The sequence below is a fragment of the Halichoerus grypus genome, chromosome 1, assembly GCF_964656455.1.
Source record: "Halichoerus grypus chromosome 1, mHalGry1.hap1.1, whole genome shotgun sequence".
NCBI lineage: Eukaryota > Metazoa > Chordata > Mammalia > Carnivora > Phocidae > Halichoerus > Halichoerus grypus.
Window position 1 is genome coordinate 129,081,804 of NC_135712.1, and position 26,486 is coordinate 129,108,289.

Sequence of the window (26,486 nt, forward strand, 5' to 3'; positions counted from 1 at the left end):
TTCTTATGACTTAATTTGGCAAAACACCAATTTTAATAATCACATTCCCAAGAGTCATATTAAAAAATGGTTAGGTCTAACTTATTAATAGGTTCCAAAGACAGTAATGTTTATCTTCCTTAACTGCCCTTGTTTACAGAAACTCTTTACAAGAGGGCTAACCACAAAATATTCCCATGGAATTTCAGAGTTCAAAGTATTTTGGTTAATGTCTTAGTTTCATGATAATCCCCAGATCTGCCTAAGATCACACAGCTAGTGTAGCCAGTTTCTCCAGATCCAAGTTCCACATTTCAACAGCTAGAGCACACCACGGACCAAGATCTAAGGTAAGATGTGTGCTCCAGCACACCACCCACTGTTCCCTCCCTCCTCCTTCCAAGTAGGAAGCTACAGCTAACACTGCCTGTCACATCGCAGGGTTTGAAATCCTTCCCAGCCACTCTGCCCCTACTTCTCTTCACTGGTTCTGGGTTCAAGACATTCACAATGAGTGAATACATAGAAATACATACAAAGAATGAAGAGACAGGAGTTCTTTGGGCACAATGCTTTTTTAAAATGCACCTAATACATTTTAGAAAGAGAGTAAGATGACAGAAAAAAGAGGGTCCAGGTTTTCATTCCATCTCTGCTACTCAAAAGTTGAGTGTTTATGGCAAATCATTAACTACAACTCCCTCAAAATATCTATCCTACAAGGGTGTCATGAGGACTGGAAGATATGAAAAACATAAAAATGAATGTTCTCCAAAAATGTCAGTTATCTTGAAGAACAAATCATATACAGGGTTATAAATAAGAAGAAACTGTTCTTCCCCATAAGACACCTAACATTTTAGGTTGTATATTTAGAACTGGTAAAATGTGAGATCACATCATGTTTTTGAAGTTAATTTCAGTGTTTAACTAAACAATATTTCAATGAACTGTTACATACTGCTGAGACTATTATTTCTTGATCATGGTCAGCAGAACCTTTGCAGCATGTCCAGGAGAGAAAAGACTGAGGAGGATTTTATAGGTATAGAAAATAATCTCTCTTGTAGGGCATATATAAGGAGGGTTTTCTACTCTCTGCACTTCAGACTCTCCAAGAGAACTTTGTCACAAAACAGAAGTGGGAACACTTAACTTGGTCTGTACAAATTCTAAAGTAAATTAACCAGTCTAGGTATTTTCAGTTGCTTTTTCCTTCTTTTGAAAACACAGAATTTGAATATAGGCTCACAGGCAAGCCTGCTTAATGCTTTTATATACAATATATTTACTAAAAGAAATTTCATACCTCACTACAAGATGCAACTGCTCTGTGTAAAGGTGTCAACCATTTGCTGTCTTTGGCATTAACTCTAGCTCCTGCAACAAGAAGAAAAAAATAAATTGAAATATTTTGCATAAAATATTTTAAATAAATTTCCTGAATTAGTTATATATAGTCCAAATTGGATAAGTAACAATTGAAAAAGTAGTACTTTATTTTTTATACTTTCTGCTCATAAGTTACTACTAAGTTACAAAACAAAACTATCCAATAAGGTATTAGCTCTTTTTATTAAAAATAAAAGAAACATCATTTTATATATAGGCTAGAAAAGCACCTTTATACAGAGCATATTAAAGTAAAAATAAGGCCCCACTTTAGAATGTGTCTTAAAAAACTCAAATAAGAATATTCCTATGTAAAATGCAGACCGTTACAAAGTCATTACATTTATTAATGAATGTATCGTGTTATAAAGCCATATAATACCAAAATATTTCTCCAATGAGGATTAAAAGTACATTAGTACTATAAAGTTATTGTGTAAAATGGATACAGTGACTATAGACTTAGGAAAAATTTGAGAAAGAAAGAAATGAACAAACCCATATGTCTTTCTGGGTTATACCTAAAGGTTTAAAGAATTTTTAAAAAATCAACTACATACAGTTATTTAAAAATCATTGAGTCAATGGACAAAAATTATCCTTAACAGAATATAAATGCATTTAGTAAGACAAAATGTATTATGTAATTTGGCGGGGGGGGTGGGGGTGGGGAGGGAAGCATCTATTGCCTACATAAAATCCACTGATTTGGTACCTAAATCCCAAACAGAAGCAGCAACCAAACTGTAGGGTTAGTGTATATTGAAGTAGAAAGAAACAGCCCTGGCTCTTAGAAGTATAGAGAAACTGGTGAAGGGTCTTACACTATAAGCAACCCTATATTTATATCCAGGATCACAACTAGCTGGTGTGAAGGGGCTTTAGATATCTAGCCCAACCTCCTCATTTTCTAGATGATGAAACACAGGTACAGAGAATAGCTTAACATCAAAGTCCAGTATGGTAGAACCAAGGCTAGAATTCAGATGTCCTAATGTTTGCATTCCATGTTTTGAGTGGAGGTTCCAGGGAATAATCAAGTGCAGTGACTCTAAGTCACAGCTCTAACAACTACTAGCTATGGGTTCCTAACTAGTTGTGTGATCCCTCTGAACAAAAGTTTCTTCATCTATAGAGCAGATCTCCTAATGCCTTGTTACAAAGGTTAACATAATAAACATACAACACAGATGTGTTAGAAGTAGATTTAAAAGTCCTGAACATGAGAGAAAAATGATATGAAATGCAGGTGTATAAAATCATTCACAAATGTAGCAGTTGAAATTCTGAGAGTAACTGAACTCCTGAGCAGTGACAGTGAGGACACTGGAAGAATTAAGAACCAGTATGAGAGCTTTCATGATTGCTCAATTAGGCTTTGGGAGAAAGAAAGGGACTCAGCAGAATAAAGAAATAGCTAGAGAGAGTGATATATTTATGTAGTAAACGTAAACAACTATCTGCTAGGCTCTTGGGAGACCAAGATGGTTAAAACATAGACTGTGAGACCACAATAAAGTCAGCATTTGTTCTGGGTAAAAGGTAGAATGTAGATCTCCTGCAAATAGTTGAAATCCATATAGGTTAGAAGGCTGGAGTCCTCAGAGATGATAAAGGGACAATATAGAAGCTAGGCTCTGGCTGTTTCATTCTCCCATTTCCTTCCTTGGAACTTCAAAGGTTCTCCATAATACTTGTACCTCTTTCTACAATGTTTATGTGCATAGTAGAAGGGCAAATCCTGGCATTAAGGCCTGAAAGGTAGTGATTCACTCAGAAATAGTACTTTGGATAGACAAAGGTAGAAAAGAACGAGGCCTGATAATAGGTCTTCAGCAAATGGGAAGGGTTATTAAGTCTGATTCCAGGTGTTAATTAACAAGGAAATGGAATGTGGATGTCACAAAAAAATGAGAAGAATCTCTATGTGCTCATAAAGATCTGAGAAATAAAAACTGAAAAAAGCAGCGAGAACTGGATGAGTAATGTTCTTTAATTTTATGTAGAAAATGGAAGAGGTAAGTATAAATATCTTTATTCATATTTGCATTATATGCATAAAGAAACCCTGAAAGAACACTAAGACATTAATAACAGTGGTTGCCTATGCATTTGTGTAGGTGGTGAGGTACAATGAGAATTGGGTGATAGGGGACTGGGATAGAAAGGCAACTTCACTGTATACCACATACCTTTAAATATACATATTTTAAATAAAATTGAAATACTACTTATTAAAAAAAAGAAAGAAATGTATTTAAGAAGGAATAAAAGGAGTGGCCATAAAAAATTCCAAGAATTTGGGCGCCTGGGTGGCTCAGTTGGTTAAGCGACTGCCTTCGGCTCAGGTCATGATCCCAGGGTCCTGGGATCGAGTCCCACATCGGGCTCCCTGCTCTGCGGGGAGCCTGCTTCTCCCTCTCTCACTCCCCCTGCTTGTGTTCCCTCTCTCGCTATGTCTCTCTCTGTCAAATAAATAAATAAAATCTTTAAAAAAAAATAAAAAAAAAAATAAAAAAAAAATTCCAAGAATTTGCCTTTAAGTGCAAAGAAAAAAATTGGAAAGTGACTAGGTAGACAGTAAAGATAGCTTTGTCTTTCTTTTGAACATGGGTTATCAGATACATGGTTAAAGAAAGAAAATCTAATTTTGATGCCCATTTGGCAGCCTAAAGTAAAAGAACCTGCTGGTTTCATTCTTCCATTTTAAGTTATGATAATTAATTAATAGTCTTTCTTTCTCTTCACTTTTAATAACAAATTTTAATAACAAATTCAAAGTTAATTTATCAAAAAACATGAGTGACTACAACAAAGAATCCACTAATGGTTTACTGAGGATACAAAATACTACTAGTTGGTACTAATGTAACAGATGATGTGATTAAAAAAAAAAATGGCTTGTCCTTTTTAGATTTTAAAGATACTTATCCCCAGGAAGATCAGCACCATAGGATTCTAGACATCTGATCATAATCTTTCCAGAAGGCACTCATCTTATCTTTTGTTAAATCACACAGCACTAATCACATGTTTTAATTCCTTGTAAATTAAAGGTCAAGTACACAAGAAATGGTTGATCTATTTCTAAGGACACCAACAGAATATCTCCCCTGCCCACATCCATTAATTAGTAATCACTTTACATATTAACAAACAAATATGGCATAGCAATGTACATTACAAGAGTGGCAGCCAGCTATAAAATGAAAAATAGAGTAAGAGCAACAAACATGGAGGCACACTTCAGATGTCCAGCTCCCAGAGCTCATCTCATGTGAATTCTGAAGGTAACCAGACTTTTGTTCTACACAGACAGCTCCAAAATTAGCTGTACATTCATAAACACAAGCTACAAAGTCATTCCAGTAATGAAAAAGGTATTTCCAGAGTAAAATTTACCAGTCTAACAGCTGAAAACCAGCAACAAAGGCTAACAATGAAGATGGAGAAAGGGAAAAAAAAAAATCATACCGACTTAAAACATAAAAGTCTTTGAACAGAGAAAATCAAGTGTTAATAGCTCTGGTGGAAACATCACATACTCAATACATGGCAGAGTATAATATTTGTAGTTTATAAGGATGATCTTAAGTCACCAAGAAAAGATTAATTTCTTTACTGTTTCCTAATCATTAAAAATGAAGAGAATATAAGATAGCAGCCCCATCCCAATTATTGAAGTTAGGTTACTGGGAGACCCTCAGGTAAAGAGGAAGCACTGCTGAGAAACTGAAGACAATTAAGATAGCAATTTAAGGATGATATACTGATAACTACTGCAAACCAATATTTCCAGAAAACCTCTCAAGTGCTAGGAGCACATCTCAGTAAATCCAAGATAGCTATGCCCAATTGTGTATCAAATACTTTCTTTACTAGTCTCCCCCCCACAAATCCATGTATGAGGGAAATCCATGAGCTTTCCCTTAAGATGATAAATAAGCAGCCAGCATGTATGCCACTTCAAATATCTGAATTTAGATTCATCTTCCAGAGTAGAGATGTGATTAAGATTTCTGAAACGTTAAAAGCAAAAAGAACAAAAAACAAGCAAAAAACAACTGCAGGGTAACCCAAACAGGTTGTATCCATTTGATATCACCATTAGATTATATAGAAAAATTCAGATAACCAGCTTCCTCTCACCCAGTCTTTTCATTTAATGATTCATACATATAAAAATGTACTGTCAGTTTTTGAAAGAAAAAAATTAAGATTTCCAGAATTAGGTCAATGTCTAGCTCATCTGAAGATAAACAAGAAAATAATTTAAAAAAATAAAAAATCTGGGGCACACGGGTGGCACAGTCAGTTAAGCATCTGACTCTTGGTTTCAGCTCAGGTAGTGATCTCAGGGTTGTGAGATCAAGCCCTGTGTCCAGCTCCATGCTCAGTGCAGAGTCTGCTTAAAACTCTCTCTCTCTAAAATAAATAAATAAATAATCTGATTTACTTACATCAGTCTATTCTGGGCTCTAGACAACCATGCAGCTGAAGAGAAGTCTGGACTTGTGAGGAGACAGGCAGTAGTGGAAGGAGCCCAGGAGCAGGACCTATGATCTAATAATGGCTCTGTAACAGCATGCTGTGTGAGCTGGGGCTGTTCCCCAGAGCCTAGACCTTCATGTTGTTAATCATAATCTCTGCCTCCTATGCCTTGTGTGTGTATATGGGGAAGTAGGGGCAGAGGGCGAGGGAGGATGGGCCCCAGGTTGAAACAACACAGGGAGCTCCTGTTCCTGCAAAATGGGTTTCAGGAGTCAGGAACTCAAATCAGGAGCATCTCATTTAACTCTAGGTCTCAACTCATCTGTTTTCTCCTTAATCTAATTAATCAACAAGATCTGCCAATTCTTTGAGTTTTGAAACTAGGTTATCAGTAAAACAACGTTGTGCCAAGTGATCTGTATGATCCATTTCCTATTAGAACATTCTATCCTATTTTGAAATAGGTACCCAGAATAAATTATTTCATACTTATTAAATACCTTGCCCTACATTAACACTAAGTAGATAAGGTAGCATCTTTTCTAATCTATACCAGGGTGTCTTCAATTACAGTCCACAGACTGCCAGCTATCTATTTTGTAAATAAAGTTTTAGTGCAATACAGCTACACCTATTCACTGAAAGTGTTAACTATGTAGCCTTCACTTATAGAGGTAGAATTAAGTAGTTGCCAGATGTCTGTCCAGCTCTTTACATAAAATGTCTTTTGACCTCTAATCTAGGCTAAGTACTTGATAGTAGATACTATTAAAGTTATTTCTATTTCCACAGGTGTTTATAATAATTATAAGCAGTCCCCCTAATAATTTTCTAAAACTTCTCCTTGCAGAGAATAGTTCTCTACTCCTAAGCCTCAGAGGAGACAGTCCATGTCCAGTGAACTGAGCTAGGAGCCAAATACTTTCATTACTCTTCTCAAACTAGAAATAATGCTTTCCTTTGGCTGCCTACCAAAAGTAATGACAAAAGCTTCAGATTCTGTTTTCAGGCTGGGAGTGGAATAAGCAAAAAGCAACTACATTTCCACTTTTCCACCTGCAATGCGGGGGGGGGGGGGGCAGGCGGGCAGGTGGACAGCTGCTGCTGCTGCTGCTGCATTGTATCATTTAAGATGGTGTTATGGACACCAGATACTGTGGGTTGAACTGTCCCCCCAACACCCTTCCCAAATTCATATGCTGCAGTCCTAAACCTTAGCACCTCAGAATGCGATCTTATTTGGAAATAGGGTCTTTACAGAGGTAGGTAATTAAGTTAAAATGAGGTAATTAAGGTCGGCCCTAATCCAGTATGACTGATATCCTTACAAGCAGAAGAAATTTAGACACAGACAAGTACAGATGAAAGACACAAAAAGGTGATCATCCACAAGCCAAGGAGAGAGGCCTAGAACAGATCCTTCCCTCATAGCCCTCAGAAGGAGTTGATGTTGCAACACCTTGATCTCACACTTCTAACCTCTAGAATTGTGAAAAAATAAATTTCTGTTGTTTAAGTCACTCAACTTGTGGTACTTTGTTATGGTTGTCCTAGCAAACAAATATACCAGCACTGAAGGTTTTCAAGGGTCACATACTTTAGATTTAATTCCTAATACATAACGTTCGTATTTCCTTTCTAAGGGCTATTATTTTCTAAAACAGACTGATAAATGAATTTTTGACTAATGCCTTACACAACACAGTCATTTAACCACTTAACCACATACAGGAAATAGTCTGAGGTACTGCTAAACCTATGGTTTTAAATACAAACATTCAATGAATAGCTCCCATAAAAGTATCTATACTTATGTAGCCAGAAAATTCAGTCTTTAAAACAGAAGTTCTTCAATAAAAGTAATTGTCTACCCAAATTTTGCTGGGGGGGGGGGGGCTGGCAGCAGGGTGGGAGGGGAGTGTAGAGGGGAGCAAGAGACTATAGCAGAGTAACTTTTGGCCAGTTATTAAATCTCTACATGCCTTAGTTTCCCTATGCATAATCATACCTTCACGGAGTTAAGAGTGAAAAAGTAAATTTAGCATAGTATTTGAGATACAGTAAACACGATTTCCTTTTATTATTTTACCCCAATCAATAATAATTGTGAAATTAATTACACTAGATTCTAGTGTGACTATAGACTCTATGGAAGGATTCACTTGTTTGATTAGATATGTCACAAATGATACCTCTCATTCAAAAATCCTGGAGCTGCATCATGCGTAAACACATCATTTTCAATGAATTTAGTCCTGGAGTGCAGGTTAAAGAGAGTGAGTAGTTTTACTCTTAAAAAGAAAAAACCTCACCAAAATATCAAAGAGAATGTGGAGAAATACCATCCTCAATACAACAAGAAAACAGCTGTAACTGCAAACCAAACTATGAAAATTTCTACCAAATACAGTGAAATCTATGCCAAAACGAGGAAGGATACCCAATCAAGTGAAGCTTCTTCAGATTCTGGGAAGGTTACTGAATCTTCTAAAAGAATGTTTTTGTGTGCATGTCTATCTGTCCCCTTTTCTCTGCTGTGTCCCAGAATCCCTTTCTAACAATATCTTAGATGATCTAGAGCTATAGATCCATAGAACTCTAACTTTATAATATAGAAGAACAAAGTGGGGTAGTGCTAAAGGAAGAACCAACCATGAATCTTTACTATTTTTGACCCAGCTGAAGATGGAGTGAAAGGGCCAAATACCAGCAGATCATTACCTAAGACTCTGCGATGTAAGGAGCTGCCAAGTGCCCCAACTACATATAGTACACCAAGAACTAAAAGAAACTACTCTCCTAGACTGAGAGAAAACCCATTTAGTTTGAAAGCTACTGGAACAGACAAACCTAACTAATGCTCACTTTTTGCCCCTCCCTACTCTATTTATTACCAAATAACTATTCTGGAGAGAAGCAAATTCTTCAAAGATAGGTAAGGATCCAGCACAGGATAAGAGGAAAAATATATGGGAGCAGAGTAAACTGAGTAAAATACAGTTAACAGGTATATCTGAAAGAAATTATCCCAGGAAAGGAGAGGATGAATTTGCAAACTACTCTCTACACACAAATTCAGAGAGAGTAAGCGCTGAGGAGAGATCTCAAAGAGTTTGAAGATAGAGGCAAGATAATGCAAAGAGACGAGAGCTGGCAGAGATCAGGAAAGAAAAAAAGGAAAATAAAACAATTACAGATAAAAGCCTAGAAATAACAAAAAGCAGAACAAACACAATTTAAAACACAGCTAAGAATCTGAACCACAACCAGAGCGAATCTTTAAAAACCCAAGTCAGACCATGTCATGCCACTCAAAACTCGCCTTTGGTTTTACACGTCACTTTAAGGACCAAAACAAGTCTTTGCGAAAGCCTACAAGGCCACACATGATCTGGAACCTTGCCACCTCCTCTATTTCATCTCTTACTGTCCTTTCACTTGCCTCCAAACATGCTACCACTTCATGGTGTTTGCTCTTATTCTCTCAGTTTCCTCCAAATACCTGCCTGGTGTGCAAGGCTTGCTTCCTCACATCCTTCGGTTATCTGCTCAAATGTCATACATCACTGAACCCTTTTCTGATAATCTAATATAAAACAGCAACTGATCCCCACCCAACATATATTCCTTAAATCTTCCCATAGCAATTATCACCACAAGACAAGCTATGTATATTAACTTGTTACTATCTCCCCCACCAAAACATAAACTCCACGAAGGCTGGAACTTCCATCTATTTTATTCATTGCTTCACCCACAGCACCTAGAATAGTGCCTGATACAGAGACATGCTCATTAAATATTTGATAAATGAATGAAGGACAGGCATAAGGCAATAACCAAAACTAAATGGAAGAGACAAAACTACAATTCAGAGAAAAGTTCACAGAAAAATATATGGTAGAAAAATTTACTGACAGAAAAACATGGAAATAAAATATTCAAAGGTTTAATGTAGAATATACATGAAATAAAAATCTAAATTTCAGAACTAAAAATGCACACTCACATTATGTCCCAGCAAAAATAATCAATAGATTTAGCCTAAGTTAGTACTGAATTTTAGGGATAAAGAATTGAATCCTATAGGCATCCAGGCAGAAAAGAAGTGACCATGGTGGTAGAGGCTGGTATGGGGGGGACAGAAATGGTAAGGAGAGAAGAGCCTAATCCAAGACTCCCACTCAATGCTAGAAGACACTGGAGTAACATCTATAAAGTTGAGAGGAAAGAGTGTGAATCACGAATTTTATAACTAGCCAATCTACCCTTCAGTTAAATAAAAAAGGCAACAATCTCCAACAAATAAGAATATGACATCCATGAGCTCTTACTAAATATTAAAACAAAACCCAACCCTCCAAAAACTTGATGATGATGTCTATTCAACCAAGAGATAAATAAAAATAAAAAACTTGGGGCTAGAGAAGCTATGAATAAGGACTGGGGTATGTGTGAAAACAGTGGGATTTCCGATTACAAAATAGAATGTAAAGTCATAATTTTTAAGAATGAAAACACAAGACTGGAACAAATTAGAGAACATGGTTTCCTAATTTCTCATCGTAGGAAGTCAGAAAACAATCAAAACCTGAAACATGAACATGGAAGGACATGACTATAGACTGATGTCAACCTTTTTATCTTCTTCGTTTTCCATTTTAGAGAAATATTGTAGCAACAGATAACCTTGCCATCGATACCAAAGTAGTTTTTATAATACAAAATTACAGTATTTATTGTGTTTTTATTGAAGCATATCATGATTTTGGTATAATGCAAATGCTCAATGGAGATTATTTCATATTGCTTAATTTTCTTAAGATGACACCAGTTAAGGTTAACCTAATCACTACTGTAAAATGTCACTAATAATTAATATAAAAGGCAGGAGCAATCTACCCTGAACTTTCTACACTACCTGTTTTTGCTGCTAGCAAGAACAAATTAGCCTAATTTTGTTGCCTACTTTCCTCTCTATGTAATTTCATTCTCTTCTCGATCTAGAGACTCGATCAGGTCAAAAACCTAGATTAAGTTCTAATTTCTAACTAAACTTATTAAAACTTCATTCAATATGATTATAAGATTGGTGGTGGAGGCAGAATTTGAAATAAGTGTCTAACCTGGGCCTCAGCAACCACAGCATTCACACCAAATTTAAGCAGAACCCTCGAAGCACCACTACTCAAACTTAAAGTCTACTTTTATTAACTTAAAGTACACTGTTTGAAGACTACCGTTCTGAGTGATATTCTTTTTTTCACAGTTTTACTGAGATATAATTGACGTAACACTGTATTAGTTTAAAATGTACGACATAATGATTTGATACATATACACTGTGAAAAATTTTAAGTTTAATTAATATCCATCACGTCACATAGTTAAAAATTTTTTTGTGTGAAAAGAACTTTGATGATCTACTCTCCTAGTAACTTTCAAATATATAATATTGTTTACTATAGCTACCATGCTGCACATTACATCCCCAGAACTTACCTTATAAACTAGAACTCTGTTACCTTTTGACTGCCCTTACACATCTCCCCCACTCCTGGCAACCACCAAGCTCTTCTGTTTTTAGGAGTTCAGTTTTTTCAGATTCCACATGTAAGTGAGATCATGCATTACTTACCTTTCTCTAACTTATTTCATTTAGCATAATGTTCACAAGGTCCATCCATGTTGCTGGAAGACTGACAAGATATCTTTTTGATGGCTGAATAATATTTCATATTATATATATAAATAAATATTTATATATATATAAATAACAACTTCTTTATCCATTCATTGACAGACACTTAGGTTGTTTCCATGTCTTGGCTATTGTGAATAATGCTACCACTAATATGGGAATGCAGATATCTCTTCAAGATAGTGATTTCATTTCCTTTGGATACATACTCAGAATTGGAATTGCTGGATCCCATGGTAGTTCCATTTTTAATTTTCTGGGGAACTTTTTCCATGGTAACTGTACCAATTTACATTCTTACCAAGAGTACACAAGGGTTCCCTTTTCTTCACATCCTCGCCAATACTTTTTATCTCTTGTATTTTTCATAAAAACCATTCTACCAAGTGTGAGGTGGTATCTCACTGTGATTTTGCTTTGCATTTCCCTGATGAAGTGATGTTGAGCACCTTCATACACCTGTTGGCCATATGTATGTCTCCTTTGGAAATATGTCTCTTCAGTTCCTCTGCCCAAGTTTTAATTAGATTGATTGTTTTGTTACTGATTTGTGAGAGTTTTCTATATTTTGGATATCAACCCCTTATCAGATATATGATTTGCAAATATTTTCTCCCATTCTGTAGGTTGCCTTTTCATTTTGTTGGTTTCTTCTGCTGTACTGAAGAAGCCTTTTAGTTCAATGCCGTCCTGCTTGTTATTTCTGCTTCTGGTGTCAAATGCAAAAAAAATCACTGTAAAGACTGATATCAAGGAGCTTATTCCCTATGATTTCTTCTAGGAATTTTATGGTTTCAGGTCTTACATTCAAGTCTTTAATCCATTCTGAGTTGATTTTTGTGTATGGTGTAAGATAGTGATCTGGTTTCACTTTTTGCATGTGACCGTTCAATGTTCCCAACACCAATGATTGAAGAGACTGTTCTTAACCCATTGCCTATTTTTGGCTTTGTCACAAATTATCATATATAAATAGATTTATTTCTGGGCTCTCTTTTTGTTCCATTGATATATGTGTCTGTTTTTATGCCAATACCATGCTGGTGTGATTACTACAGCTTTATGATATAGTTTGAAATCAGAAAATGTGATGTTTCTAGCCTTGTTCTTTTTCAAGATTATTTGGACTATTTGGGGTCTTTGTGGTTCCATACAGATTTCAGTACTGTTTTTTCTAATTCTGTTAAAATGCCATTGGAATTTTGATAAGGACTGCACTGAAACTGTAGATTGCTTTGGGTAGTACAGACATCTAACAATATTAATTCTTCCAATCCATGAACATGGAATATCTTCCCATTTATTTTTATCTTCTTCAATTTCTTTCATTATGTCTTATTAGTTTTCAGTGTACAGATTTTTACCTGCTTGACTAAATTTGTTCCTAGCTATTTTAACTCTTTTTGATGCAACTGTAAATGGGACTGTTTTCTTAATTTCTCTTTCTGATAGTGCATTATCAATGCATAGAAAGAAATGCAACACATTTATGTATATCGATTCTGTATCCTGAAACTTTCCTCAGTTTATTTATTAGTTCTAGCAGTTTTTTGGTGAAGTCTACAGTTTTCTATATATAATATGTCATCTATAAATAGAGACAGTTTCACTTCTTTTCAATTTGGATTGCCTTTAATTTCTTTATCTTGCCGAATTGCTCTGGCTGGGACTTCTAGGGCTATGCTGAGTAAAAGTAATGAGAATGGTATCTACATCTTGCTCCTGATTGTAGCGAAAAAGTTTTCAGCTCTTCACCAATTGAGTATGATGACAGCTGTGGGCTTGTCATATATGGCTTTATTATACTGACGTATGTTCCCTCTAGGAGCACTTTGTTGAGTGCTTTTCTCATGAATGGATGCTGAATTTGTCAAATGTTTTTTTCTGTATCTACTGAGATGATCATATAATTTTTATCCTTCATTTTGTTAATTGGTGCATATCACTGATTTGCAGATGTTGAACCATTCTTGCATCCCTACAGTAAATCCCACTTGAAAATGGTGTATGATCCTTTTAATGTACTGCTGAATTTGGTTTGCTAATATTGTGCTGAGGATTTCTGCATCTATGTTCATCAGGAATATTGCCCTATAATTTTCATTTCTTATAGTATCCTTGTCTGGTTTTGCTTTCAGAGCGATACTTGCTGCAGAAAAAAAGAAGTTTGGAAGTGTTCCATCCTCTTCTTTAAAATTTGGTAGAATTCACCAGTGAAGCCATCTGTCCTAACTTGTCTTTGTTGGGAGGTTTTTGCTTACAGACTCTATCTTCTTACTAGTAATTGGTCTGTTCAGATTTCCTATTTCTTCATGATGCAATCTTCGTAGATTGTATGTTTCTACAAATTTATCCATTTTTGCTTGGTTGTCCAATTTGTTGGTTTATAACTATTCATTATCTCTTATGATCCTTTGTATTTCTGTGGTATCAGCTGGAATGTCTCCTGATCTTCTTTAACTTGAGTACTCTCCTTTTTTCTTGATAAGTTTAGTTAAAGGTTTGTCTATTTTATTTTTTAAAAAATGAGCTCTTAGTTTCACTGGTTTTTCTTTTGTTTTTAAAATTTCACTTATTTCTACTCTGATCTTTGTTATTTTCTTCTTTCTAGTAACTTTGGGCTTTTCTTTTTCTTGTTCCTTGAGGTGAAAAGCCAGGTTGAGTTCTTTCTTTTTTCTATTAACGCAGGCATTTATTGCTATGAACTTCTCTCTCAGAATTGCTTTTGCCACATCCCATTAAGTTTTAGGTATGTTGTATTTTCATTTTCATTTGTCAAGATAATTTTTTGCTCTTTTATTTATTTTTTTGACCCACTGGTTGTTCAGTAATATTTAACCCCCACATATTTGTGAATTTTCAGCTTTACTCTTTTAATTTCTAGTTTCAGATCACTGTGGTTGAAAAGATGCTGAATGGGATTTCAACCTTAATTATGAAAAACTGTTTTGTGGCCTAACATGATCCTGGAGAATCTTACATGTATGCTTGAGAAGAATGTATATTCTGCTGCTTTTGGATAGAATGTCTGTAAACATCTGCTAAATCTACCTGCTCTAATGTGTACTTTAAGTCCAATGTGTCCTTATTTATTTACTATCTGGATAACCTTTCTGTTGTTGAAAATTCTTTGAATATAATTAATTTTTTATTAGTTTGTTATTCTGGAAATCTATTTGTAATACTTAGAATTCATTAGCTAGCTTATACTTCTTGATTTCTAAGTTATCTACTATATCCTCCATAAAACTATTCTAATCAACTTTCAAAGAGTTAATGGGAATTTTAAATTGATATGAATAATTATTTTAAAAATTGTTAATTTTAGACAAATCAGCATGAACCTTCAAATACATAAAATTATAGCAAATGTTAAAACCCATCAAACTAAAATTCCTTCTGACTCAGGTTTCAGTCTTCAACTATGTAAGGTGGTATTTTTATAGAAGGTCATGACAGTCATCCTATACAGCATCTAATTTTAAAAGTTAGGAACACATTTCTGATTACTCCCGATCTTCTGACTTGTTAGAGCTCTGTTTTCTACAAATTATATGAGCCTTCACTCATTATTTGCTGAGCTACTGGGGGCTGTGTTCAGTAAGACACTTACGTAATTATCTATAGTTTTAAAGACTTTTTTTTTTTATTCTAGAATTTGCTGAGTAAGAATATTCTGTACAGAGTCTGTTTTGTTTCATTGTCTCTCTAGGTTGTGGAAATAAACTCTTGTCTGTATTTCCCCCATAGTTAAATAACTCCTTCCAATTTATCATTTCAGAATGTGACTAGATTTCACAATGGGGAGGGTAGAATTTTTAGGAAACTATATCTAAAAATCACTAAAAAACGGTAATTCCTGACATTGGGAATTTACTTATTTGGCAGGACCAAATAAAGTTGAGGAAAGAAAGAAGAGTTGCTTAAAAAAAAATAATAGCCAGATTTTGAGTATCTATGATGTACCAGGTACTTTTCTAGGTATCTTAACTACATCATCTCATTTGCTTCAAAACTATAAAATTTATATTATTGCCACTTTTCAGAAAAGGATGTTAAGGCTGGAGAGATTAAATAACTTCCCACAGATCACAGAGGTGCTAAGAGGTGGGACCAAGTTTTGCACCTAAATCTGTCTGACCACTATCTGCAGTGCCTCTCATGACAACACAGAGCCTGGTTTATTTATTTTTCATTTGTAAGTGGGAAACGGAGGTTCTGGTTTAGTAGAAACTTAGACTTGGATTTCATTCCAGCTCATTTTATTCCAGATCCAATTAAGTTTTTATTTATTTTATTTTTCCTAGAGCCTAGGTGGTAGTCTGAAGAAGAACGAAGTCTATGGACGAGCCTGAGTTGCATCCATAGAAAACAGATCATTTGTCTTCTTTCCTTTTTCATTTACCTGAACTCCTGCACCCCACATTCCTAGTGCATTTCCACCTCTCCCATTCTCACTTCAACTAAAGAATTGAGAAACTGAGACCAAAATGTAAAGTCTAAACTTATATTGCTGGGCGTCTGGGTGGCTCAGTCAGTTAAGCATCTGACTCTTGATTTCAGCTCAGGTCATGATTTCACAGTCATGAGATGGAACCACCCCCCCCCCCCCCCCCGCCCCATAGGGCTTGGTGCTGGGTGAGGAGTCTGCTTAAGATTCTCTTTCTCCCCCTGTCCCTCCCCCTGCCTGCCTTGGGAGTTTACATTCTAGTAAGGAGAGAATGATAGGAAGTGACTAAGTAAAATTTTAAAAAGGATATCAGATAACAATAAGTACTAGAAAAAAAGATAACACAGGAAAGGGAAAGGATGGTGGTGGTGGAGGCAGTGATCAGGGACGACTTCACCCCGGAGGTAACATTTGAGCAAGGACATAAAAAAGGTGAGTAAAGGAACAAGTCATGTGGCTACCTGAGAAAAGAGAGTTTGAGGATAAAGAAGAAGCAGTTCAAATACCCAGAGATGGTAAGCAGTGGCATCAGAGCGGAATGTGCAAAAGGGAGAGTAGTAGAAACTGAAGTCAAATGAAATTTGGATCAAGGAAATAATACAGTTTGAGACCAATGTAAGAACTTAATTTTATTCTGAAAACTATAAATTAATTTGTGGCTTTTTCCATCCAAAAACAGCTACATGAGCTATTACCTCATAAACTGATAAAACACAATACTAAAATTAGTTTTCAAAGACAAGCTGAAATAGCATTTATACATATATGGTGGTTAATTTTATACATTATTTCTCTTTGAATTACTTAAAAGAAATTAAGCACTCTCTCAAATCCTTATTTCAAAGCTGATATCTGATATTATCACATTCGTAAGGCTCATCTGACTATCATACTTACAAAGACTAGGAAGTCAACCTTCTGTAAGTAGCTAAAATCCTTAGTAAAAACATTCACTTTCAAAGCCAGGAAGTAAGTCAAATGGAGCATCTGAAAAGTTTCTCCTAGGTTAAAAATTAAAAATGGGAAAAAGAACCCTCCATTTTAAGTCATAAAATCTTTATGTTAAAGTGGAAGTAAGTGAATAGAATTCTGTGTTAAAATAAAAAACGTAGCAGTAGAGGTCTTATCCAAAGTCCAAGACATTAAACTAACTAGAATGTACCGTTTCTAGCATAGCTATGTCTTAAAGAAAAAAAGAAACTGTTTCTTAGACAATGTTTGTAAAGAAAATTCCATATATAAACCTATACCCCATCAATTCACATTATTATAGTAGAAGCCTCAATTAAGAGGAAATATGATTTTTCTCTTGTACCTCCTCAGTTCTTATCTCTAGTAAATTTAAGCTGGTAACTAGTGAGCTAGCATCCACAGAGTAACAGATATCTTCAAGGAAGTGCATCTACGATGAAGTTACTCATGAAGAAACTAATATAAGAATATCAGCTGGGGAGCACTGAGTAATATATATGTTGTACCCCTGAAACTAATACTTCAATAAAAAAATATTAGCTGGGTCAATATTTAGCTATATTTAATTCTATATGATCATGCAATCTGTTATAAAACCCAGATTTTAAAATTTCCATAAATTTATGAAATGGCAAAATTCTATTTAGGCTTTTTTTTTTTTTTTTGAAAGAGAGAGAGAGAGAAACAGAGCGCAAGCAGAGGGAGAGGGAGAGAGAGAATCTCAAGCAGGCCCAATGCCCAGCACGGAGCCTGACGCAGGGCTTAATCTCATGACCCTTAGATCATGACCTGAGCCTAAATCAAGAGTAAGACGCTTAACTGACTGAGCCAACCAGGCACCCCTCTATTTAGGCTACTGAATGAGATCTTCATTCACAAATTCTCTCAGTGCTCCTACTCCCAAATATTAAATGAATGATGCTATTTCTCCAATTACATTGTCTATCTACAATCTGGTAACACAAGCACAATTCAAACACATGCATCCTTTTCCAATAAATATTATTTACAATAATTTGGCTACAACAAAAATACTTCTAAGCTCTGTTTGACTGCAGGCAGTCTGACCACAATAGGAGCTATTCCATAAGAAACAGTTCTACCATTACTTCATATTGCGAAGTCTCAAACAGTTTAGGAGAAATTAAAAGATAAAGTACAGGTTCCTAAAATGTATTTTACAGGCCCTCAAAAAGAGTTATTAGATAAAAGCTATTTAAAGACAGACACCTTGCTGGCATCACTTTCAAAATATATCACAATCATACCATTTCTCACTACCTCCACTACTGCACTTGGTCTGAGCCACATCACGTTCCCCTAGTAGAACTGAAATTGTCTCCTAGTTACTCTGCGGTTAATCAGGCCTACTATGAATATTCTATATAATCCCTGAGCCTATATATCATTCATCTCACCCTATTATCCTGACCTACTTTTTCATTTCTCTATAGCACTTAATCATCTTCTAACATGTTGTAACATTTACTTGTATTTACAGCCTATTTTTCCTTATTGGAGTATCCACCCCCTAAGGGCAGTCATCTTTGTTTTGCTCTCCGACATACTCTAAGCACTAGAACAGTACTTGGCACATGATGTAAGATCAGCTGTAGAATGAACAAGTTTCAACTTTGAGACAAATATAAAGAAATAGTCAACCAGGTTTGATAAATATTAATTATGACAAAAATATGCATGATGTGCTCTTATTAACCAGAGCTTTACCATACCAGATAAAATAAGCAGTTCAATGATTTCTGCATCTCCAAGATAGGCAGCAGCGTGCAGTGGAGTTCTCTTTTCATTGTCCTGTAAAAAGAGGAAAGGTGGAACATAACTTTTAATATAAAATTAATTTCAGTATACTTTAAATGAAGAAAAACCATTAACTACCAACTTACAACTTCCATAAGCTTAGTCTAAGTTAGCAACCCATTAACAGAATATTTCCTTGCTAGGAGAAGAAAGGCCTAAAAAAATATTTTGGCCTTAAAGGAATGGCTTTATTAAGTACAGCAAAAATAAAATCTAAGGTGACAGAGAAATAACTTCTTAGGCTTTCTTTGAATAAAGAAGCTATGCTGCTGATATACATAGGAAAATTTCCTTTACTTCATCCTATTTTTCCCAATATACTTCCACAGTTTTACACAGTTTGGAATTGTTGACCTAACTAAATAAAACAAACCTTAACAAAAGGTTTGCCTATCAAAATGTTTCCACAGGTACCCCCAAATTTTTCTCTGGGGATTTGAAGTTATCCCTTAAACCAATCTTAAGGATTTCTTAAAATTCCTGCCAATTTTGTTTGTGGCTTTAAAATATATTCCTATCTTTGTAAATATAAAAAATACATAGTTTTCCATTTTGCACAGTGAAGGAAACCATCAACAAAACAGGAAGGCAGGATGGGGAGCAAGATGGCGGAGGAGTAGGAGACCTGGATTTCGTCTGGTCTCAGGAATTCAGCTGGATAGGGATCAAACCATTCTGAACACCTAAAAACTCAACAGGAGATCGAAGAAAAGAATAGCAGCAACTCTCTGAACAGAAAAGCGACCACTTTCTGGAGGGTAGGACGTGCGGAGAAGTGAATCCGAGGAGATATTCGGGAGGATAGACGGCGGGGGAGGGGGCCTCCATCAGCCACCTATGGGCAAGTGATAGAGCCCCGGAGCACAAAAATCGGAACTTTTAGAAGTCGGCTCTGCTGAGGGACATGGCTCCAGTGGCTAAGCTGGGGGTGGAACCCTCGCGGGACAGTGTGTTCTCAGGACCTCGGGGTCACAGAAAGACCGGGGGTGCCTCAGTGCGGCAGAGCTCCCAGGTATAGGAGCGGCGAAGCCAGCTGCAGAGACGGAGCCAAGGTGCGGGCTCTCAGCTCAGGGTTGCCATAACCCGTGATCCACGGCACATGTGGGCCACTGCTTCTCCAGCAGGGACCCAACAAGCAGCAGATCCAGGGAGACTCCCCTTCCTCCCGCGGGAGGAGCAGTGCGGGAGCGCACTGCAGGGATGTGCTGGGTTTGGAGACTCCACACGGGGTCGGGTGCCAGAAATAGAAACGCTCGGTCACAGGCCAGGTGAGCACAGAGTGCGGCCGGAGACCGGGGAGACGGGAGTGACTGACTGCTTTTCTCTGGGGGCGCACTGAGGAGCGGGCCCCGAGTTCTCGGCTCCTCTGGGGCGGAGATTGGGAGGCCGCCATTTTCACTCTCCGCCTCCAAAGCTGTACGGAAAGCTTGCAGGGAACTAAAGCTCCGGAGAGCAAACCAGAGCAGATTACTTAGCCGGGACCGGGCAAGGGCGGGGCAATTCCGCCTCCAGCAAAGACATTTGGGAACCACGGCAACAGGCCCCTCCCCCAGAAGATCAGCAAGAACAGCCAGCCAAGACCAAGTTTACCCATCAAAGAGAAGGGTGGAACTCCAGTGCTAGGGGAATACTGCACATAGAATTCATGGCTTTTTTACCATGATTCTTTAGTCTTTCAAAGTTAATTTTTTTTTAACTGTCTTTTTTTTTTTTTTTTTGATTTTTTCTTTTCCCTTTTTCAACCAATATCAATCCCTTTTTTAAAAATCATTTTTATTTTTCATTTTTAGAGTCATATTCTATCCCTCCATAGTAGTTACCCTTATTTTTGGCATATATATATAAGTTGTTCTCACTTTAAAATTCTGAGATACAGTTTCTTCCAACAGATCAAAATATACCCTAAATCTCTAGTGTATGGCTTTGTTCTAGTCTCCTGCCTGATCACATTCTCTCCCTTTTTTTTCTTTTTTTTAAAAATCCTCTTCATTCTTTTCTCAAACAACTTACCAATTCCTTTTATAATTTTTTTTTATAATTTTCATCTTTACAGTCATATTCCATTCCTTCACCATATCAACCCTTATTTTTGTACATATATAAGTTTTTCTTTCTTTAAAATTCTGGGAGGCACTTTCTTCTAACAGACCAAAATACACCCAAAATCTAGTGTGTGGCACTGATCTATACACCAGCCCGATCATATCTGATCATATTCTGTTTTTTTTCTTTTGTTTTGTTCTGTTTTTGTTTGTTTTTATCTTTTCTTTTTTCTTTTCCTTTTTTCTTTCTTTCCCTTTCTTTTCCCCTGGCTTCAGGTCTTTTCTGATTTGTTTAGGGCATATTTTCTGGAGACGTTGTTACCCTGTTAACATTTTGTTCTCTCATTCATCTGTTTTCCTCTGGACAAAATGACAAGACGGAAAAAATCACCTCAACAAAGAGAACAAGAGGTAGTACCGACTGCCAGAGACCTACTCAATACGGACATTAATACGATGTCGGACCTAGAGTTCAGAATCATGATTTTAAAGATACTAGCTGGGCTTGAAAAAAGCATGGAAGTTATTAGAGAAACCCTTTCTGGAGAAATGAAAGAACTAAAATCTAACCAAGTAGAAATCAAAAAGGCTATTAATGAGGTGCAATAAAAAATGGGGATGCTATCTGCTAGGATAAATGAGGCAGAAGAGAAAATCAGTGATATAGAAGACCAAATGATGGAAAATAAAGAAGCTGAGAAAAAGAGAGATAAACAACTACTGGATCAGAAAGGGAGAATTTGAGACATAAGTGATACCAGAAAGCAGAACAATATTAGAATAATTGGGATTACAGAAGAAGAGGAGAGAGAGGGACAGAAGGCATATTGGAGCAAACTGTAGCAGAGAACTTCCCTAATTTGGGGAAGGAAACAGGCATCAAAATCCAGGAAGCACAGAGAACCCCTCTCAAAATCAATAAAAATAGGTCAACACCCCGACATCTAATAGTAAAACTTACGAGTCTCAGAGACAAAGAGAAAACCCTGAAAGCAGCTCGGGAGAAGAGATCTGTAACCTACAATGGTAGAAACATTAGATTGGCAACAGACCTATCCACAGAGACCTGGCAGGCCAGAAAGGACTGGCATGATATATCCAGAGCACTAAATGAGAAAAATATGCAGCCAAGAATACTATATCCAGCTAGGCTGTCATTGAAAATGGAGAGATAAAAAGCTTCCAGGACAAACAAAACCTAAAGGAATTTGCAAACACAAAACCAGCCCTACAAGAAATATTGAAAGGGGTCCTCTAAGCAAAGAGAGAGCCTAAAAGCAACATAGACCAGAAAGGAACACAGACAATATACAGTAACAGTCACCTTACAGGCAATACAATGGCACTAAATTCATACCTTTCAATAGTTACCCTGAATGTAAATGGGCTAAATGCCCCAATCAAAAGACAAAGGCTATCAGATTGGATAAAAAAACAAGACCCATCGATATGCTGTCTGCAAGAGACTCATTTTAGACCCAAAGACACCCCCAGATTGAACGTGAGGGGGTGGAAAACCATTTACCATGCTAATGGACACCAAAAGAAAGCTGGGGTGGCAATCCTTATATCAGACAAATTAGATTTTAAACCAAAGACTGTAATAAGAGATGAGGAAGGACACTATATCCTACTTAAAGGGTCTACCCAACAAGAAGACCTAACAATTGTAAATATCTATGCCCCTAACATGGGAGCAGCCAATTACATAAGCCAATTAATAACAAAAGCAAAGAAACACATTGACAACAATACAATAATAGTGGGGGACTTTAACACCCCCCTCACTGAAATGGACAGATCATCTAAGCAAAAGATCAACAAGGAAATAAAAACTTTAAATGACACACTGGACCAAATGGACTTCACAGACATATTCAGAACATTCCATCCCAAAGCAACAGAATACACATTCTTCTCTAGTGCCCATGGAACATTCTCCAGAATCGATCACATCCTAGGTCATAAATCAGGTCTCAACCAGTACCAAAAGATTGGGATCATTCCCTTCATATTTTCAGACCACAATGCTTTGAAACTAGAACTCAATCACAAGAGGAAAGTCAGAAAGAACTCAAATACATGGAGGCTAAAGAGCATCCTACTAAAGAATGAATGGGTCAACCAGGAAATTAAAGAAGAATTAAAAAAATTCATGGAAACCAATGAAAATGAAAACACAACTGTTCAAAATCTTTGGGATGCAGCAAAGGCAGTCCTGAGAGGAAAGGATATAGCAATACAAGCCTTTCTCAATAAACAAGAAAGGTCTCAAGTACACAACCTAACCCTACGCCTAAAGGAGCTGGAGAAAGAACAGCAAATAAAGCCTAAACCCAGCAGGAGAAGAGAAATAATAAAGATCAGAGCAGAAATCAATGAAATAGAAACTAAAAGAACAGTAGAACAGATCAACGAAACTAGGAGCTGGTTCTTTGAAAGAATTAACAAGATTGATAAACCCCTGGCTAGACTTATCAAAAAGAAAAGAGAAATGGCCCAAATCAACAAAATCATGAATGAAAGAGGAGAGATCACAACCAACACCAAAGAAATACAAACAATTATAAGAACATATTATGAGCAACTCTATGCCAGCATATTAGATAACTGGAAGAAATGGATGCATTCCTAGAGATGTATCAACTACCAAAACTGAACCAGGAAGAGATAGAAAACCTGAACAGACCTATAACCACTAAGGAAATTGAAGCAGTCATCAAAAATCTCCCAACAAACAAAAGTCCAGAGCCAGATGCCTTCCCAGGGGAATTCTACCAAACATTTAAAGAAGAATTAATACCTATTCTTCTGAAACTGTTCCAAAAAATAGAAATGGAAGGAAAACTTCCAAACTCATTTTATAAGGCCACCATTACCTTGATCCCCAAACCAGACAAAGACCCTATCAAAAAGGAGAATTACAGACCAATATCCCTGATGAACATGGATGCAAAAATTCTCACCAAAATACTAGCCAATAGGATCCAACAGTACATTAAAAGGATTATTCACCACGACCAAGTGGGATTTATCCCTGGGCTGCAAGGTTGGTTCAACATCCGCAAATCAATCAACGTGATATAATACATTAACAAAAGAAAGAACAAGAATCATATGATCCTCTCAACAGATGCAGAAAAAGCATTTGACAAAGTACAGCATCCTTTCTTGATCAAAACTCTTCAGAGTATAGGGATAGAGGGTACATACCTCAATATCATAAAAGCCATCTATGAAAAACCTACAGCGAATCTCATTCTCAATGGGGAAAAACTGAGAGCTTTCCCCCTAAGGTCAGGAATGTGGCAGGGATGTCCACTATCACCATTGCTATTCAACATAGTATTAGAAGTCCTAGCCACAGCAATCAGACAACAAAAAGAAATAAAAGGCATCCAAATCGGCAAAGAAGAAGTCAAACTTTCACTCTTTGCAGATGATATGATACTTTATGTGGAAAACCCAAAAGACTCCACCCCAAAACTGCTAGAATTCATACAGGTATTCAGTAAAGTGGCAGGATATAAAATCAATGCACAGAAATCAGTGGCATTTCTATACACCAACAACAAGACAGAAGAAAGAGAAATTGAGGAGTCAATCCCATTTACAATTGCACCCAAAACCATAAGATACCTAGGAATAAATCTAACCAAGGAGGCAAAGAATCTGTACTCAGAAAACTATAGAATACTCATGAAAGAAAATTGAGGAAGACAGAAAGAAATGGAAAAACGTTCCATGCTCATGGATTGGGAGAACAAATATTGTGAAGATGTCAATGCTACCTAGAGCAATGTACACATTCAATGCAATCCCCATCAAAATACGATCCACTTTTTTCAAAGAAATGGAACAAATAATCCTAAAATTTGTAGGGAACCAGAAAAGACCCCGAATAGCCAGAGGAATGTTGAAAAAGAAAAGCAAAGCTGGCGGCATCACAATTCCGGACTTCCAGCTCTATTACAAAGCTGTCATCATCAAGACAGTATGGTACTGGCACAAAAACAGACACAGATCAATGGATCAGAATAGAGAGTCCAGAAATCGACCCTCAACTCTATGGTCAACTCATCTTCAACAAAGCAGCAAAGACGCTTAACCGACTGAGCCACCCAGGTGCCCCAATTTAAAAAAATGCATACTCTTCCAAATCTTCAAGAAAAGAAGATACATCTAATGCAAGGCTTCATGTACCTCACCCCCTCAAACACCAATGATCTCCAGTTTGAGAAGCAAGATCTTGAGGTAGAGTCACATTCAGGGATTTTTAATTCATATTTACACCTCATTTAAAGTTACAAGAATGTTGTTTCTTTTTCTTTTTTAAAGATTTTATTTATTTGAGAGAGAGAGATAATGAGAGAGAGAGAGAGTAAAAGCCAGGGGAGAAGGAGAAGTCTTCCCGCTGAGCAGGGAGCCTGACATCCCGGACCCTGGGGTCATGACCTGAGCCAACTGAACCACCCTGGCACCCGAAGAGTGCTGTTTCTGAGAAAGCTATTTATTTAGACTTATTTTGAAATTTACACCCAATTTTTTGGATAGAGGATTTGCGATAGATTGTTAATTGTTTTCCATTATTTATTTTCCCCCTTTGTCCATAGTATTAAAGTTGTAGCTGGTAATTTACCCACGCAGTGAGCTATCTGCCTTTAAGTTTTGTTACTTAGTGTAGACCAGTGTGGTACGTGAGTTGGAAGTAAAGACACAACTTTCAGGTCATCCTCAACTTAAAAGACAGCCACCTTACTCTGGATTAATACTTTCCCACTTCCCACAGGCTGGAATGCAGATGTGAAACTGAGCCAGCTTTGACTCTACAGAGGTAGGCCAATATCCTAGAAGACTGTCATGATCTTGAATGATCTTATAGAACAGAGTTGCTCCACAAACCTGGACCACTAACTCCTATACTACTAAGAGAAATAAATTTCTCATTTTTTAAAAATTTGTTAAGAGAGAGAGAGAGAGCGCGCACACACAAGCAAAGGGAGAGCTGGGCAGAGGGAGATGCAGGCTCCCGGGTGAGCAAGGAGCCTGATGCGGCACTTGATCCCAAGACCATGACCTGAGCGGAAGGCAGATGCTTAACCAACTGAGCCACCCAGGCGTCCCTAAATTTCTCATTTAAACAGGTATTGTATTTTGGGGTCTTTTACCATATTAGAATATTATAGCTTTCAAGATTTAAGAAAATGAAGAAGTTTATTTCACATCCTAAGAATTTTCTAGTTTGGCAATACCCCAATTACTCTAAGAAAGAATAGTTAGACAACTGAGAATAAATGAGGAAAAAAAGCTGCTAGTCAAAAGAGGGATTAATAAAATATTAATAGGCAATCCAAATAAGGTTTAACAGTAGCATATAAAGGTATTATAAAGATGTGTGTAACACAATTATCACTTGCTCTACACTGGCTTCTTTATATAATTTTAATATATTTGTGATATTGTTTTTGTCTTTATAATAGTAACAGGTACTTCAGTAAAAGGAGGTTGGGATAGTGACTATTAATGTTATTTAGTAAGCTAAGAGTTCTTGTCTCTCTAACCACAATTAATTTCCACAAGAGCATGTTTTTTTATTCCAATATATACTGCAGCAAACAGAATGCTTTGCACAAAAATCACT

At 36.6% G+C, this 26,486-nt stretch overlaps 1 protein-coding gene across 7 annotated transcripts in view; it reads right to left on the minus strand.

Moving 5' to 3' along the window:
- ANKRD28 (ankyrin repeat domain 28) overlaps positions 1-26,486 on the minus strand; it is a 204,688-nt gene that overhangs the window by 59,636 nt on the left and 118,566 nt on the right. For 4 of the 7 annotated variants that reach the window (XM_078071971.1, XM_078071978.1, XM_078071983.1 and 1 more), the window contains one exon: positions 18,719-18,797. In XM_078071971.1, coding sequence (XP_077928097.1) covers positions 18,719-18,797 — 79 coding nt within the window. Of the gene's footprint in view, positions 1-1,288; positions 1,360-18,718; positions 18,798-26,486 lie in introns of all 7 variants that reach the window. The other 3 variants (XM_078071960.1, XM_078071966.1, XM_078071951.1) reach the window with 1 other exon arrangement.